The 16,769-nt window shown below is 42.4% G+C and overlaps 1 protein-coding gene across 1 annotated transcript in view; it reads right to left on the bottom strand.

Moving 5' to 3' along the window:
- FNDC1 (fibronectin type III domain containing 1) overlaps positions 1–14,067 on the bottom strand; it is a 44,516-nt gene extending 30,449 nt beyond the window's left edge. The window contains exons 1-7 of the mRNA XM_074924763.1: positions 13,866–14,067; positions 12,091–12,189; positions 10,129–10,243; positions 8,848–9,035; positions 8,071–8,178; positions 4,607–4,795; positions 1,453–3,798 (exon numbers count right to left, since the gene is read on the bottom strand). Coding sequence (XP_074780864.1) covers positions 1,453–3,798; positions 4,607–4,795; positions 8,071–8,178; positions 8,848–9,035; positions 10,129–10,243; positions 12,091–12,189; positions 13,866–14,067 — 3,247 coding nt within the window. The remainder of the gene's footprint in view (positions 1–1,452; positions 3,799–4,606; positions 4,796–8,070; positions 8,179–8,847; positions 9,036–10,128; positions 10,244–12,090; positions 12,190–13,865) is intronic.
- Positions 14,068–16,769: the final 2,702 nt, after the last annotated feature.

Here is a 16,769-nt window from a genome sequence, read left to right as displayed (position 1 = left end):
GATGGCACTACAGTCATCAAAATGTTTGTGATCTTTGTAAACATTTAAGGAGTGGGAAGAGGGAAGAAACCATTATTAAACACAACTTGTTCAATCCTATCCTTATATAAAGCTGTAGTGATTAACTGCAGGAGAGGAGATGAGAATTATCTTTTTTTTTTTTATTTAAACCTGTAAAAGGAAGGACTCTCCTTCTCTTGCTGAAAAAACACTGCTACATAGAGGCACACTCGGCTCAGAAGTGGAGAAGGAGTGGCACTGAGTTGCAGGCCCCCCAGGGCAAAAAGGGCAGAAGTTTTCAAATCCTAGCTCAGAGACATGCCTCCAGAAAAATATATGAAAATATATACATATATTAACTGAAAAAAAAAAAATACACTAGTTGAACACTCCTCAGCTATTAACTTCCCAATTGCATGGCTAGCAGTAAGCTGGTACACAACCTCCACAGAGAAATATATTATTCTTTCATGCCATGCATCTCATAATCCATGTTATTATTTAAGGTCCACTCCTACCTTAAAGGTCTGCAAGCTGGTAGACCTCTACACAACACTGAATCTGCCTAAAACATAGCAAATACAATAGTCCAGCCACACTGAACAAAACATTGTCATCTACATATAGCATAGAAGGTATTTACTAAAACACTCAGGTCACTCAATGCTATTTTGGATGTCCATGCATCGGAGGGAGAAAAATTATTTCTACCTAGCAAAGTCACTGAGACTGGGATTCTCCATAGGTGACATGGGAAATCAATACGTGACACACCTTGATGTGTAGTGGACCCTCTGTTCTACCACTCAGGGTCAGCAGATATTCTGCCAGAAAGAAAGCCTCTAATATTTGGAGTAAATCAGAGCCATAAAGGTATTAGATGGCCTGACTGTGATGTGAGCAGTCCTCAACAGGAATGTGAAACCCTGAGCTGTCACTTAGAAAAAAGAGGAGAAAAAAGTAAAAAGGCTTAAAAATTAATTAAAGAAAACAGAATGACAGGACATGATGAAGAAACACCTTACTACCTAGGTGTGGTCAAAGTAGCACTTTGTGGGTATAACCTACAAAAGCTTTTAGTAATCCATACGATGAAGAGCAATATACCCGAGAAGTTGTCATATGTACACATGTACTTTCAGTGAGCATTCAGTGAAGTCGTTGCTCAATAAGGAACATAATCCTTTTTCCAATTTAGCGCCTATCTCTGTCATCTCCTCTGTGGATCATGGGATTCTGTGAGGATCAGACCACAGGACCAAAGGACTGTGGCACCACATTAACCAATTAGCCCATGTCCTCAAGAACTGGGCTCCCTGAAAACCACCAAAATAAAAAGTAATACATTCTACTAAATAACTGAAAGTGCATTCTGATGGAGGGCTTTTCATCTAACTGCTGATCTTAGGAAAAACACAGTCCAGTGAGATTACTACAACAAAAACAAGATACCTTGCCTATAAGGAGGTCTAACAAATTGCCGTTGGGAAGGGTTCCGTAGCCTCGAGTTCAACAGTCGCTGGCGAGGGGACAGAGTGGAAGAAGAAACTGTTGGAGAAACAGTGTGTGTCACGGTAGATGCAGAAGAACGTGGCCAGACAAAGCTTGGTTTAGACGGGGTATGTTTGTTAGAGGACTGAGTAATCCGTGATGCTATGGCAGAACTTCCTGGTGACTCAGGAGAAGATATTTTTAATGCTGGGGTTTTTTCCTTCTCCTCCTCTTCAGAGCTTACTTTGTGAGGTAGAAGAGTGTCCATAGATTTCCTTTTATTGCTAGTAGTGTCATCGTATGTGTTCTTGTTACCTCTAGAAACAGAAGGGGACCATTTTGCTGCCAAGGATGAGGGTTTCTCTTCCATTTCTTTCTGATCATATTCACTGTAATAATCATCCTCTTCATCAGAAACTGACTGGTGAGATTTAGATGAAGAGGACGAAGGAACTTTTTGAGGAAGTTCAGCTTTGGACATTTTTGAGGGCAATAGGCTATATTTTTTGTCTGTTTGGGATTCTGTTCTTGTAGTGACCCTTGAGCGAGCAGGTAATGAAGGACGAGCTTGTCTCGAAGAAGTGGATGACAACCTTGGATTATACCGGTTGTCTTTTGCTGTATCACTGGCAGAACTGGAGGATGGCTGAGTAAGTTTTGGTTTGTAGGAAGGTACCTGAGAACCTGGCTGCTGTTGCTTTGATAGAGATGAACTTGAGCTTCCCTGAGAGAAAGATGCAGGTAATCCCCTAGAAGAGGACATCTTTTTAGGAAACACAGATTGGCTGCTTGCTCTGTCACTCCCTTCTGTTATATCCCCATCATCACCTTCCTGCAATTCTTCGTTACTCTGGGATGAGACGTGAGATGGGAGCCGACGGCCCCTTGAATGCAGTAAGGAAGGACTGGTTTGTGCCCTTTGTGGAGGCTCTGAGTGAGAGGTCTTCTCCAATGGAAGACGAGAGGGGAGTGTCTTTTTAGGTAAAGATACACTTGGTTTTGATTGAGAGAGCATTTCTTTTACCTCTCGACTGTCCTGCTCTTCAGACTTATGTTTGGAAAGAGAAGACTGCAAAAGAGTATGCTTTTCTGGAGCAGCTGCTTGACTTTGTTGTTCTTCTGAGTCAGAGTGGGATGACTTTTCACTGTGTGTGTCTCTGAGGTGAGAATCAGAATCGACCTGAGGATTTCTTCTCTTGGAATAGATTGCTGAAGAAGACTGCCTGGAAGAGGGTAGAGAAGGAAATAAGGGGTTTCCATTTTGTGAGTCCTCCCTGTAATTCTTATCAACATCCTTTCTGTCAGATTTGGCACTGGTGGAGGAGCGAGTGTGACCAGAAACAGCAGACCTTGATGAGACTGCCACTGCAGCTAATTTTGAATCCTTCAACGTGCGAGAACTGGAGCCTGAGGGAAGCCTCGTTTGTTGTGACCTAGAACTGGTCTGTCCTCCTCTGTCTTCTGCTTCCTCACTGCCAAACTCATTATGGCTATCATGAGCATGCGAATCTGCTGATTTGGAAGAGGGTTGATGTGAATGACCTAGAGACCCAGACCTACTAGGATGGCTTTGGACAACCTCATGAGAGATAGCAGACTGCTGATTTGATGGCAAAGCCAGGCGGCTAGGTTCTGAAGTTTTAGAAGACACTTTCACTGGCATGGTGTCTGGCTTTCTTTCCACACTACCTACAAGATCATTATTTTTGACAGGCAGAGTATGGGAAGAGGTTTTAGAAGGCACATTAGGGCTGCTTTGCCTCAGTTGCTTTGTTTCATTATCTGTATATTTGGGACCAGATAAGGCAGAAGAGTGTTGTGCTGACGATGGTGGCTCATGTTTCTCTGTGCTCATCTGCTGTGACACCTCTGATGTGTGGGTTCGAACAGAGGTCCTCCCTGAGGCAAGGACAGGGTGGACTGGCCGACTAAGGGACAAGGGTCTAACATTCCTCCTCTGATCCTGGGCTTTTGGTGGCATCGTTGGAGTTTCTTGGGAGGAATCACGATCATCTGTCACCTCAGTGGATTGGAGATCAGGTTCCAGTTCTCCTGTATTTCTAGAAGGCAACTGAGATTTACTTAGAACTCCTCGAGTCAAGACTTTATTCTTATATTCAGAAAGAAGACTCTTCTTATCACTAACATTAGGCAAACGAACAGATGACTGCTTGGAGGAAAGTGATGGCTGGACTTTTGAAGAAACAGAAGTTTGAGAAGGAGATGAGGCAGCAGTCACAGTTTTTTTAGCCTCTGAATTATCTTGAATACTTGTTTGTTGCTGAGCAACTGACTCCTCATGAGCAGCTGGGGGAAAAAAAACCAAAACATTTATTCACAACAATACAAGAAGCACAAAAAACACACCAAGCAAAGAAACCAGCCAGATAGCAAGAACAAAACAATTTATGAAAGTATGAGACAACAATTATTTCTGTATTAGCCAGTCTCTGGAGTCTGGCTGAGTAAGTTTTGTGTTGTAGGAAAGTACCTGTGTGGAATTACTGTAGCTTGGGTAAAACTTAGAGCAATTAAAATCAAATATCTAAAAGCAGGGACTGCATCATCCTATCAGTGGAATCAAATCTTCAGCAGAGCTTGGTCATATTGAGGCATGGTGCTGCATTATCCCATCTGAGGCTGTGGCCCACATTTTTAGTTAACTCAGCAAATCTGCTGTTCCCACAACAGCATCTCTTCAACAAGAAGCAAAAGCAAGGAATAGTATCTGAGTAAGCCACTCTAAGTGTCTTTCAAGACTGGGAGTTATCAGGAATAGTGCAACCAAAGACCCGAAGCACTGTATCCTTTAGGCTTTGGATAACAAGAGCACACAAGTGTTTTCATGCAGGAAATAGAGTATAATATGCATTTATTTAAGATGTTAAAATGTCCATAAAATATCCTTATACATGCTGCAGAGTGATAAATGCTTACCTACAAGAATCTCTTTGGACAATATCATGATGAAAGAGCTAACAGAAACAGTATTAAGGAAGTAAAATCCCACAGGTTAGATGCAGTGCAAAGGAAGCTAAGTCAGTAAAAATTAACATAACTGGGACTGAGGCAAGAATGGGTGGACTATAGAATTGGTACACGGCTTGGTGCTCACCTGCTGGGATGGCGACACTGAAGGCTTTAGACTGAGGACCAGGTCCCCTCCTGTTTGCTGCACGAATTTTGAAAATATAGCGCTCCCCGGCCTGCAGACCATCTATTATGGCTGATGTTGTAGCTCCAGAGTAGGTGATGGACTTTGCTCCAAATGGTTTGAGAGCCGGGGCGTATGAAAGAATGTATTCTGAAATGATTTGGCAGACGGTTGGAAGGAGGAAACTGAAAACAGTCCTGTTTCCAGCGGACAGACTGTATGGGTAGGATGAATTAGAACGTGCATTACTAAAATTAATACACTAGCAATGCACGCCGAGTCAACAGCTGGAGTATAAAGACATGAGAGAGAGATATATACATAGGTATGTAGGTAAGTTGAACATTTGTTCGTCTTAACAGACAAAACCAAATCACATCAATGACCTAATGACTGAGACAAAATATGTTAGCTATACCTTTGTAAAAATACATAAAGCAACAATGTCCATTAGAGTGAAGTATCACCAAGAGGAGCTGGATGACAGCCATGTGCACTTCCAGAGAAAGTGTCGGGGACAGGATAAAGTTACAGCACCAACTATTGCATGATTTGGTATGCTGCACCAGGAGACCTTTTTTTGTCCTCTGAATGAGTCCTCTGAAATGAATACTCTGAAAAAATTAACTGCCCTAAATCAGAAATAACAGAGGAAACCTACAAAGAGAAAACATGTTTGAACACTGTCAAGAAAACATGCACTGTCCTACTACTTGTGGAAATCTTTCAGACTGCAAAATGTTAGGTAGGGAGGATTGCTACAATCAGAATACCTGTGTGGTTACAGCTGATGAACCATGAGCGGATTTTAGACTTCCCAAGAGAAAGAGATATTTTGAACTTACTGATTAGCTATCAGATTTGCTATCAACAACACATGATCCCAAGAATATTATTACAAAACATAACTTGCTCACAATGGTGGACAACACACAATTGTGTTGCTGACTGTAGCTATGTCCACAGAAAATAAGAATGTTAAAAAACTTTCTTTCACACAGAAATTATTTTGAAGCATAAAATGGTGTATTCACATCATTATCATTCAAGACATTAGTATTAAATTCAGGTGACACTGTTCATTACTATTAATTAATTTCTTATCTTACATTTCCAACAGAGACTTGACACGGCTATAATTGTACTGTACTTTTTGACCCTAGTCATGCAAAAGCAGTTCTGACAGTCCACCGTGGTGAAAGTCTATCAGCTCCAAAGGCCATATACTCATTCCTCAGCAGGGGCATCCCCATGAAAACACCAAGTCACTTACTTTAATCTTGGAAACAATATTACTGCAGTCAAATATAAGTGTTTCCAGCTGAGTCTTTGCTTAGAGGGGTTTTAGCTGTAATCTACAGGCCAGTAGGTAAAATTCATGCCTGGATGACTGAGGTTCTTATTCAGAAAAGATACTTCTACCAGGAAATAACAGCATGGTATATTGCCAAATGGTGGCAATAGCACCCCTGTCCAACAAAATCAAAATCTAATACACTGTGCTTAACTATAGCCAGGGCTAACCACCACTGCCGAGAGAGCAAAGCAAGGTCATATTGACACTTAAGAAACTTGTCCGGCCCTCACTTTCCAGTTTAGGATTACTGTGGTACCTGTGCTTCATATTAGCTTTCTGTATTGAGAGAAATTCCACCCCTATAGGAATAATTGTAGGCATGAAGAGGAGTCTTCCCATTAAACTCCCAAGGAGTACAGGTAAGATTTCGGCCTTGCACAGGCTTCCTTTTCTTTTCAATCCTCTGTAAGAGGCACAGGTATTGGACCAAAACGGGGTTTTGAAAATAAAATTCCAAAGGCTGACAGTTTTGCCTCTCTACACAAAGAAACACAATAACACTTGAGGAGTCACAGTGCCACAATGGGAAAATTCTAGAACATAGTAATACTTTTAAAAACGTTTTTGTTTTTTTTTTTCTGAAAATGAGCCCATATTCATTGTGTTAAGAAATAAGCCATGGATAGATAATCAAAATTGAGAAAAAAAATCAGTATTTTATATGCAAATGCATTTAATACTCAGTTGAAAACAAAAATCAATGTATTAGAAGGCATGGTAAGCTTTGGATTAGGATTTTTTGTTTGTTTTAAGATACACAGGAATTGCTTTAATAGCAGAGGCACTGGTGTAACTTCTGGTAACTCTCAAAAGACTACTAGAGGGCATTTTCTCCCATTACTTTAATATGTGGTATAAATATATAAAAAGACAGGGTTGAAAAACAAAAGGACTAAAAGACAAAAATTCCTGATTACCATATGCTATGAAAACAACTATGAAGTGCTAATTCAGTGATTTCATTTAGCCAGTATAAATAAAATTTTTGTCATTTATTTAGTTTAAAAATAAGACCTCTCCTGTAATACTTCATACTCAAGAAAAACAATGAACACATATAAGTGTTCAGCCCTTGAATATCAGGTATCTATAAAATTATTGCCTTGGATGAACAATCTAAAGATCAGCAGACAAAAATGCACAAAGGGCTACAGACTGCTCAAAATTAGGAGCAGATTTGAAATTTCAGATAATGTCCCTGCATGACCCTACTTTAAGAAATAATAATTCTTGGACACAATTGCAGCTCCATTGAAGAAATTGGCAAGACTCCCACTGACTTCAAAGAGGAAGGAATTCTACCACTGCCCTGAAGAACACATAAAGTAGGTCTTGTATGCAGACACGGTGCACTTCCCTCCAGGCCAAAGGGTTTTTTTTAAATTCTGAGATGCTATAGTGCTGATAAGGCACCTCCAGAAACTTCTGTAACTTGAGAACACAATCCCATCAACCACTGGAGAATGAGAGCTGCCAAAAAAATCAGCCAGTTCATTTTCAGGGGGGAAAAAGGAAAAAAAAAATCCAATAAAGCTTTTTTTAATGTCCTGTGCAAATAAGTAGCCACTGACAAGTTAGCTTTATGACCATGTACAATAATACTACAGTACACAAGGCTTATGTGTGATATCTGTTGAAATCACTATTTGCACTTGCTTCTTAAGATGAGGATTTCCTTCCGTGATAAACTAGAAATAAAGCACAACATAAACCCACACGCTTTCCTGGCAACTAACCAACTTTTTCTTCTTCACCTAATTGTTACAAATCCTTTGGGAAACTTCCTTCCTGAGTTCTGTTTACACCTGCTCATTAACAGAAGAAGAGATAAGCGTGCACATGTGACACCCCAGGAAGCTCTGCAACATCCCAGGTGCATGGTGACGATGGCTTCCCAGTGGCGGTGTGGAGACGCTGGGCTGGAAACAAGAAAATCTTGCTTGGGTATAAGCCATTAACAAGAGAAAAAAATCCCAGCAGAGTCAGTGGTTCCAGCTTGCTGCGGAGTGGTGGTCTAGTCTCAAGACCAGCTCTTTGAGGCGGTTAAAAACTGACCGTGGCGACTTACCTTTGACTTTTCCTTCACTCTCTGGGAGAGCATCCCAAGATGCTGCTACAGAGGTTGGCTTCCCCTTTAGTGGCCAAACATCCAAATTTTCAGGTGCACTGGCAGGAGCTGTGAAACAGCCATACGTAGAAGAGGCAAGTGAAAACAGCTGACTTAGCATACACCTTTTGGTCCTTCTTCTCATAGCAGAAATTCCTACACAGCCTTTTCAAAGATAAATGTGAAGAGCACATACGGCTCAGGTCCATGTGTGCCTGTATTACATCTCTCTATCAGACTCCTGTGTTGAAATTTTGTTCCGTAAGTTTAGGAACAGGCTGCCTGCATGAGACTGCTGCTGTGGTTTAGCTGGAACGACATGGTAATTCAGTTGTTATGCACCACTTCCCTGTATCAAAGGAGCGACACAGATTCTCAGTGGTGAAGGCAGAATTTAAATTTCCTGTCCACAGAGAAGAACAGCAGCCAGGCTGCTCCTCCCAAAGCAAGGGGCACACCCAGCTGCATGGGTTCAAGGTACTGACCCATCTCCCCGAAATACCCAAACCATCTCCCCCTGTTCTCACCATGCCACAAGAGCAGCTGTTCTTGTACCACAAGAGCAGGTCCCAGAGCACTGCTGCAGGGAGGCAAGGCAGCAGCACAGAGGATTTTCCTACGTTCCCAACCCTCTGCTGCCCCAGGCAACCACTTATTCTGGATTTCCCACAAGTCAGCCTTATTTCACAGCTCAAACTGTAAGAGTCGTGTTATGCCAAGGATGTTTTGAATACATACCTGCCTCTGGGGTCCGTTGGTAAACAGACACGCTCCATTTGCCTTCCTTTTCTCCCTCCAAGATTTGGACGGCAAACTCGTACATGGTGTCTGGCACCAGATTCTCCACCAGCGCCCGTCGGTTAGACACCTGCTTGTAATCCCACCTTGCTGATTCTCCCTTTTCCCGATAGCGAACATTGTATTGCCTGGGATCAGAAACACACAAAGATAAAAAATTCAGATGTCAAAACCTAGCATTAGCAGAACCAGAGAGGAACAGGGCTGCTCTCCCCAAATGCAAACAACAAAGTACCACCATCACCAAGAGCCAGCATCTTTTAAGCAAACATTTGTGCCTTCCTCTAACCGAGTCTGATTGCTTTCACCCCAAGGGACAGACCACTCTTTTCAGCCTCTTACTCAAAACACTCCCTGCCCTGGGGGGAAGCCACAGGGCTTTCCAAAACAAGCCAGGCATCCCAGGGGGCTCCACACCACCATCTCACCATGAGCGAGGCCGGACGGCTGGGAGCTCCTCATTCCCAGTGCAGCACCAGCAGCTCGGTTCCCACATGTCTGCCCAGATTACTGCATCCACAAGGAAACTGAAAGCATCTAAAATTACCACTTCTCCTGCTGTGCCCCTCGGGGTGTTTTAGCGTGTGGTTGCATAGCCCTTCAATGTTCCCAGGCTGAGCAACAGAGTCCAGCACTTTCAAACCTTTGGCAGTTTCCAGCCGTTTCTCTGTTTGTTTTGGTCTCCAACTGCTGCAGCATGCTGATGCAGGGGCACTGATGGACATCTTTCCCACTGCAGTGATGCTTCCTTCACCTGCCATAGGGTCATCTCAAAGCTGTAGTCTTCTCTGACAATCCAACTCAACACCTCACCTCTGTGGGCTGTTTGTTCCGTGTCCCCCATCCCATCTTTTCCCATGCACGCATGGAGATTTTCTGACGGTGGTGATATACCAGCATTTGAATAGGGAAATATCCCTAGCTGATGGTGATGACATTTCAGAAGGGATCCTAACCCCAGTCATCCAGCACTTACACAGACCTCTAAATACTGGAGACCAGAGCACAAGGAATCAAGGAGGGTACATCACCCCACATCCACCCACATCAGGTTTCTAACTTCTCTGAAGCATCCCTACCAGCCATTGTCATAGGGAGGGATATGCAAATTCAATTACTCTCATAGCCAACTGTAATTAAATAAATGCAAAAACCATCAGCAGTGCATTGTCAGCAGTTCACCTTCAGCATGCATTCAGAAAAGAAAACAGGGCTAATTACCTATTTGCTGCAACCTTCTGTTTTTCATACAGTGGGTCTGTCCAAGCAACGAGCACAGATTGAGAGGACATAACTCGAACAGTTATGTCTTGTGCCACCTCCACCTCTTCCTCCTCTGAAATAGCAAAACAAAATAGCATATCAATAACAACATCGGAGTTCTCATAAAAAACAGTAACTGTCTTCAACTGATGTTATAACATGTACACAGCAAAGATGAATAACAAATACAGTGGTAGTGGAAAACCAAGTACATTGATTACTGATGGTACTCCATGGAAACATAATTTCTTTTGGTATTTGTTTGCTTACAGGACCAGAGTACTAATATATTCTACAGCCCTTCACTATTCTATCAGTCCCCAAACTGTCACCTAGAGCAAATGTCTTATTAACATACCGACATTCACTGTCTCTGGCAAACTCACTGCTAGAGCTGCCTGGTGAGCAGAAATTTTGCCTTATGAAAAATTTTGAGATTTCAAAATTTGGTTTCATTTTGGAGGGCAATAAAATCAAGGATTGTCAAAAATTCTTCACATAGAGAATTCCTGCATATTTTACATTTCTGAGTGCTTCAAACAGGTTGTTTGAATTCAGCTCTTCATTTTTTATGGTATATAAGACAAAAATTTAAAAAAAAATTTGAAAGAAAAAAAATAAAATCATTGAAGTTGGCTGTTTTGACGTATCAGAATATCTTTTGCAAATCATTTACAAAACTTTAAATTAAGTGAAGTCAATTTGATTTTTTGAGGTTTTTAATTTTGATGAGGCTCCTTTTTCTATCTGTCCATCAGAGTTTTTCCAGTGTAGTCTACCTACAGCCTCATGAAGAATTTACTTTTCCTATTAGTGTCACAGCAACTATTTCCGTCTCCCAGAGGCACAGAATGCACAAGGTACAACTTTCCAGCCCAAGTTTTACAGAAGAGTAACACTGGAAAAAAATCAATGTCTCAGGAAAAGAAAGAGGCCAGTAAACTCTGGAGTGCAATTTCATTCTTCAGTGACCTTAGTCATGTATGACTGAAGTCCAGGGAAAGATTGCCCTTCTCTTCAGCAGGTGGCATGTTACCCCGAAACCAAGCACTGCCCACACAAAAGGCAAACAGCAGGGAAGCACATTTCACTTTTTCCAAACAGGTTTCTAATGCAGAGGGTTCTCAGACAATTCCAGGTTTTCCAAGCCAAACAGCTACTGCACAAAAAATGGCTGAGAGGACCCATCTACTACCCACAAGTGGCTTAGGGGACATATTCACAAAGTTTTGCAATGGGAGCACCCAAAGAAAGAGAGTGAGTGTGAGAAGTGGATGGCATCACCTCACCAGAAAAGGTGCGATGTGGGATTTCAATACACCATAGTTGTCAGTTCTGACAAAGGTGTTCTCTATCACCATCAAAATATCTAAAACTCTCTGTCACCCCCACAGCATTTTCATCGCAATGCGAGGGGGAGAGAAAGCAGCGCTGGCATGGAGATGACTCAGAATCTCTCTCATCCTTTTTAACCTTGGAAGCAGTACGTAATGCCTTCTTTCCCCCCCAAAAAAAGTGAAAACTTTTGCTGACCAGGTTTAGGCTTCTGGAAATCAACACTTCAAAAAAGGGGGTGAAGATCTGACAAGAAGGCATACTATTGTGGAGGTCCTGGCTTTGATTTAATCAAGTCTTCTTGCAGTGCATAACATTTGCCAGTAGCTAGAGAGGAGGAGATTAAGAAAAACAAAACAAAAATCCCAACAACAGAAACCCAGCCAACTCATATCGCAGAGTTGTATCATTTATTAATCCTGCTTGAATTACAGAAGCAACTGGAGACATCCACCAAGCTCTTTAATGCACAGCAAAAAACCTAGCAGCTCCAGCACCAGAAGACTTGCAGTCTAAAAATCACAAAGCTACCTCATTGCATACAAATGTCTCCATGAATTGAAAACAAATGTGAAAGAAACATACCTGTGACTTTTCTTTTAGTTAAAGATGACCTATAGACAGGTTGGCTCCGTCCTTGGGAGCTCCTTGATGGCAGCGAAACCACATGAACTGACTCAGAGGCTGTATAATCGGAGAAAAAACAGAGGCTTTCCTGTAACTTTTTTCACTGAAAAAAAATTTTAGTTTTTATCAGGCAGAACTCTGTTTTATTCTTTTTTGAGATACAAAAGGAGAAGCTCACTTGAAAGTTAATTTATTTATAGTCACAGCATTTATGTCAGTTCAATATGCATGCAGTAAGAAGGGTAAAGTTGGACAAAGTTCTGTATTCTAAGACTGAGTTAATCTCCTGATAATTTGATTATTTAAATAACATTTGTTCTCCCTCTTTAAAAAAAACATAGTATAAAAGTAATGAAAACAAGTAGTAGGTGCTCCTAACCATGTTATATAGTATTTCTCATCAAGATTAAGTTCATTACTGAACTCCCACTAAGTCCATGACAAGATTTCCATTGACTTCTGTACTGCCTGGACAGGTTCTCAACCTGCAGAGCAGTGGTACATGCTGGGCATCAAACAAACAGCAGAGCATCTCCCACGCATATGTATTTTGGCCCTGTTACCTTGGCACAGACATCAGAGTGTCTTGGCACCTCCACAAGTGGTGCATAGAAAGACGAAAAAGTGAATACTAGAGAAGGGATGAGAAATTAGTATGAGATTCCTGTTAGGAAAAGGAGGAATGACTGAGAAAGGTGACTGAGGAGTTCCCTCTCTTTGGAGAAACAGAGATAAAGATGTGTGTTTAATACAAACCCCACAAAGCAGAAGGGGAAATAGACATTTAAATTGCAAAGCCAGGAATTCAGGCAGACATGTGTAATTTTGGAATCATCACCCGTTCTGTAAGCCAAGACCAAACTATCTGTGGGATGAGCTTCCAGCCTACAGGAGAGATTTTGAGAAAGAAGCCTAACCTCGAGCAAATGCACTGGAACAACTCAGGAGCAAAGTAAGACTTGTAAGTGCAGGCCTAGCACCCACTCAGGCAAGAGGAGCTCAGGCAGCAGGACAGAGGTAGGTCAGCCACAACACAGGCAAGTGACACAAATAGTGCAAAGGGAGATGCTCAGCCTCTGGGGACATAAAACGTTGCAAACTCCACTGATACCATTAGATAGGAAATCCTTTAAATCAAGGGCAGGTGAGCTAGGGCATGAGTGCAAACCATCACAGCACAGCAGGGTGCTGGGCACAGAAGAGGCCAACCTGACTGTCGCAGGAGCCCTTAGTGACCACGACCTCATGAAGAAACTGGAGAGAATATGGGCACCCAAGTGTAACACTCTACTATGGAGCCCACGAAACAGTTTTAATGGTAAGCATGGATACATTTAATTAAAGCATTATTTTCTTCTCCACTGGCCTGAAGTAACACAGGGACACAAAGTGTAAGAAGAGGACAAGAGACAATGGATTTCAGAGTGGTCCCACTGCATGTAAGGAGAATCTGAGCTATGGCTCTCCTCCCCAGCCCTTCCCTCTGCTATCAATGAATAACTTGCACATGGTGTCTCTTTAAGCAGCATCAAGTTTGCTACACCTTCTACCCTTGTCATCATATTTTTCTGTTAAGAACATGTTAAGAATGCAATTATAGTGAGCATTTTCATTTATAGGAAGAAGTCATTTTGATGGCTACAACAACATGTGATCTGTGATCACCTAGCAGCTGCAGGGGATTACAGAAGTATGCTAGCTCAGCTAGATGCTATCAGGGAATTCTGACTCACCTAGTTTTCTTGCTTCCTGGTTTTGTCGCTCTTGCAGGAGTGAAGCATAGCTCATCCTTCGGCTGCTCTCTCCATACCCACGGAGGTAACCTTGGGATCTGCTGCGTGGACCCCTGAAGCCTGCTCCATAAGGTGGCTTCCACCGAAAAGATAACTTGCCATCTGGAGACTGGGCGCGCACTCTCAAAGGTCTGTTTGGCATGTCCTTCTCTTCAAAAAATAAGCAAACACACACATCGCAGTTATTATGAAGCACATGACATATATAGCAGCCCACATATGTCTGTTGCAAGCACATCTATTAAATAACATCAGAATAAAAGGCATAATTTTATCATTTTTTAATTTTGCTATAAAACTCAACTGCGTTAACAAGAAGTTTTCCAGGCAGGATGTACAATACTCAATAGCATCTTTTCCCAGGCTCCCCAGACAGATGGTTGCAAGACACTTAAAGTGAAAACATATCGTAATACAAGGACTCCTGCCAGAAACTGGCGTAGCTTTCCTGTTTAATCTTTTCCTTTTTTCTTTTTAAAATCCCCTTTCCCTAGTCAGGCACACCAGTACATTATATCTCTGTCAAGTGCTAAAGGTCAGTGTAAAATAAAGCACAGAACTTTTTCACTATTTTTAAACTTTCTTTTAGAAAGCAATCCACACTAAAAGCAGGTTCTCTTCTCCTAAATCCATCACTAACAGTTCTGTTCTCTGACAGCCCCGCATTTAACAGGTCTGTTTTGCACATGCTTCATCGACTCCCCAAACTCCCGTTATACTAACGCTTGAGCATCCAGCACTGTAACAGGTACCTTATGCAAGTCATTTATTTTTACACTTGCTCTCAAGTTGGCAGCATTTTTTTAAGAAGTGGCACTGATAAAAGGATTACTCAAGCAATCAGTTTTGTTGCTCTGAATGGCATCCCCAGTTTTCGCAGCATTCTCCATTGCATATGACCCGCACCATGCTACAGTGCAGACTGCAAGCAGAGCAGACAGCAGGAAGGAAGGTGCTGGCAGCACCAACCAGGACTGAGATCTCCCACACCACTAGTAATTTTTTGCCTCTTATCTTTTACATTTCACATTCAAAGCAGGACTCTCTCAGTCTCTTCTAGCAATGCCATTCCCCCAAGCACAAGGTTGCATAAACCTGCCAGCACAGAAGCTACACGCTGTATTCAAACCCTCTCACTCGCCAGCTAAGCCAGTCATTGCAATCACAGCAATGTTGAGGGAACAAGAGACTGGGACAGGAACCTGGACAGACAATAAAAAACGATGCACCAAAGTACCCTGTCAAAACAATAGTGAGATCCTCTTTCCAGTAACACTTCGAGAGCTCACATTTATTCATGACAGCGCTTAAACATGTTACTTTGTCTGTATTGATGTCTGCAGGTCCCTATATACACCAAAAGCAGGACCTTTTCCAGTATTTCTGCTCAGTGACACCTCCTATAACTGAAGTGCTCACTGGTCTTGATCTGCTGACAAGGCTGCATCTTCTTACATGCTCCCAACAAAGATTTTTCTATCAAATTACCTTTTGGAAAGGATCGTAGCAACTCTCAAAGCTGTTTGCTAAGCCTCTCTTGAAATCCCAGTGAGAAATGCAAGGTTTCAGTGCTGATGAGGGGTAAAACATGCAGAGAACTGCACACTCCCAGGGAACTCTACTTTTCTACTGAAACAGGGGCAACAGCTCAGCATGGTAAACCCTGCCTTTCTGTTTTGCCTACAGAGAGACAGATCATCAGTTTAAACACTTGGACTTCAGCAGCTTCTCTCTTCTGGCTGTTCCTCACCAGCCCAGCAAAACAAAGAAGCTATAAACCCAGATTAATCAGCCAATTAGGCTGGTTTTACAGACACTTTATGTTGCCAGAGCAGTGTATACTAGCTGGATCACAGCAGCGGATCTGGTCCTAAGTGTTTAACAAACAATAAATACTTTCTGCTACACAATAAATATGGTTCCTTTCATGAGGTTCTCTGACCACTTTTCAAGGAATTTCTCAGTCATGCACTCTATTAAAAAACCCCACCTGTTCCCACACCGATTCTTTTTCTTGCTCTCTCCTGAGCAGCTGCTCGACACAGAATTCAAAAGCCCGTTAGTCACTGATCACGTAGGCACACAGCCTTCATTCACACCACCACCATGGAGAACTCCAAGAGGGCAAAACTCAAGTTGGAAGGGACGCCTGCACATCTCTTCGCAACCTCCTGTTCAAAAAGAAACTATTACCAACACTGCGTGAGGCCAGCCTTGGTTTCCCCTAGCTCAGTCTTCAAAACCTCTCAGGACGGAGATGGCGCAGCCCCCCTTGCGGACGTGCTCCTATGCTGCACCAGCTGCCTAGGGGGAAAGCTTTTATCATAGAATCACAGAATCATTTTCATTGAAAAGACCTTTAAGATCATTGAGTACAACTGTTAACCTAACACTGCCAAGTCCACCACAACCCTAAGCACCACCACAGCTACACAACTTTTAAATACCTCCAGGGATGATGACTCAACCACTTCACCAGGCAGCTTGTTCCAATGCTTGACAATCCTTTTGGTGAAGAAGTTGTTCCAAATACCCAGTCTAAACCTTCCCTAGCACAACATGAGGCCATTTCCTCTTGTCCTACTGCTTGTTACTTGGGAGAAAAGACCAACACCCACCTCACTACAACCTCCTTCCAGGTAGTTATAGACAGTGATAAGGTCTCCCTTCAGCCTCCTTTTCTCCAGGTTAAACAACCCCAGTTCCCTCAGCTGCTCCTCCTAAGACTTGTGCTCTAGACCCCTCACCAGCTTTGTTGCCCTTCTTTGGACACCCTCCAGCACCTCTATGTCCTTTTTGTAGTGAGGGGCTCAAAACTGAACACAGTATTTGAGGTGCAGCCTC

The sequence above is a fragment of the Athene noctua genome, chromosome 1 (genome assembly GCF_965140245.1).
Source record: "Athene noctua chromosome 1, bAthNoc1.hap1.1, whole genome shotgun sequence".
In the NCBI taxonomy this organism is placed as follows: domain Eukaryota; kingdom Metazoa; phylum Chordata; class Aves; order Strigiformes; family Strigidae; genus Athene; species Athene noctua.
Note: the sequence above shows the minus strand (reverse complement) of the source record. Positions and strands in the feature narration are given on the sequence as shown.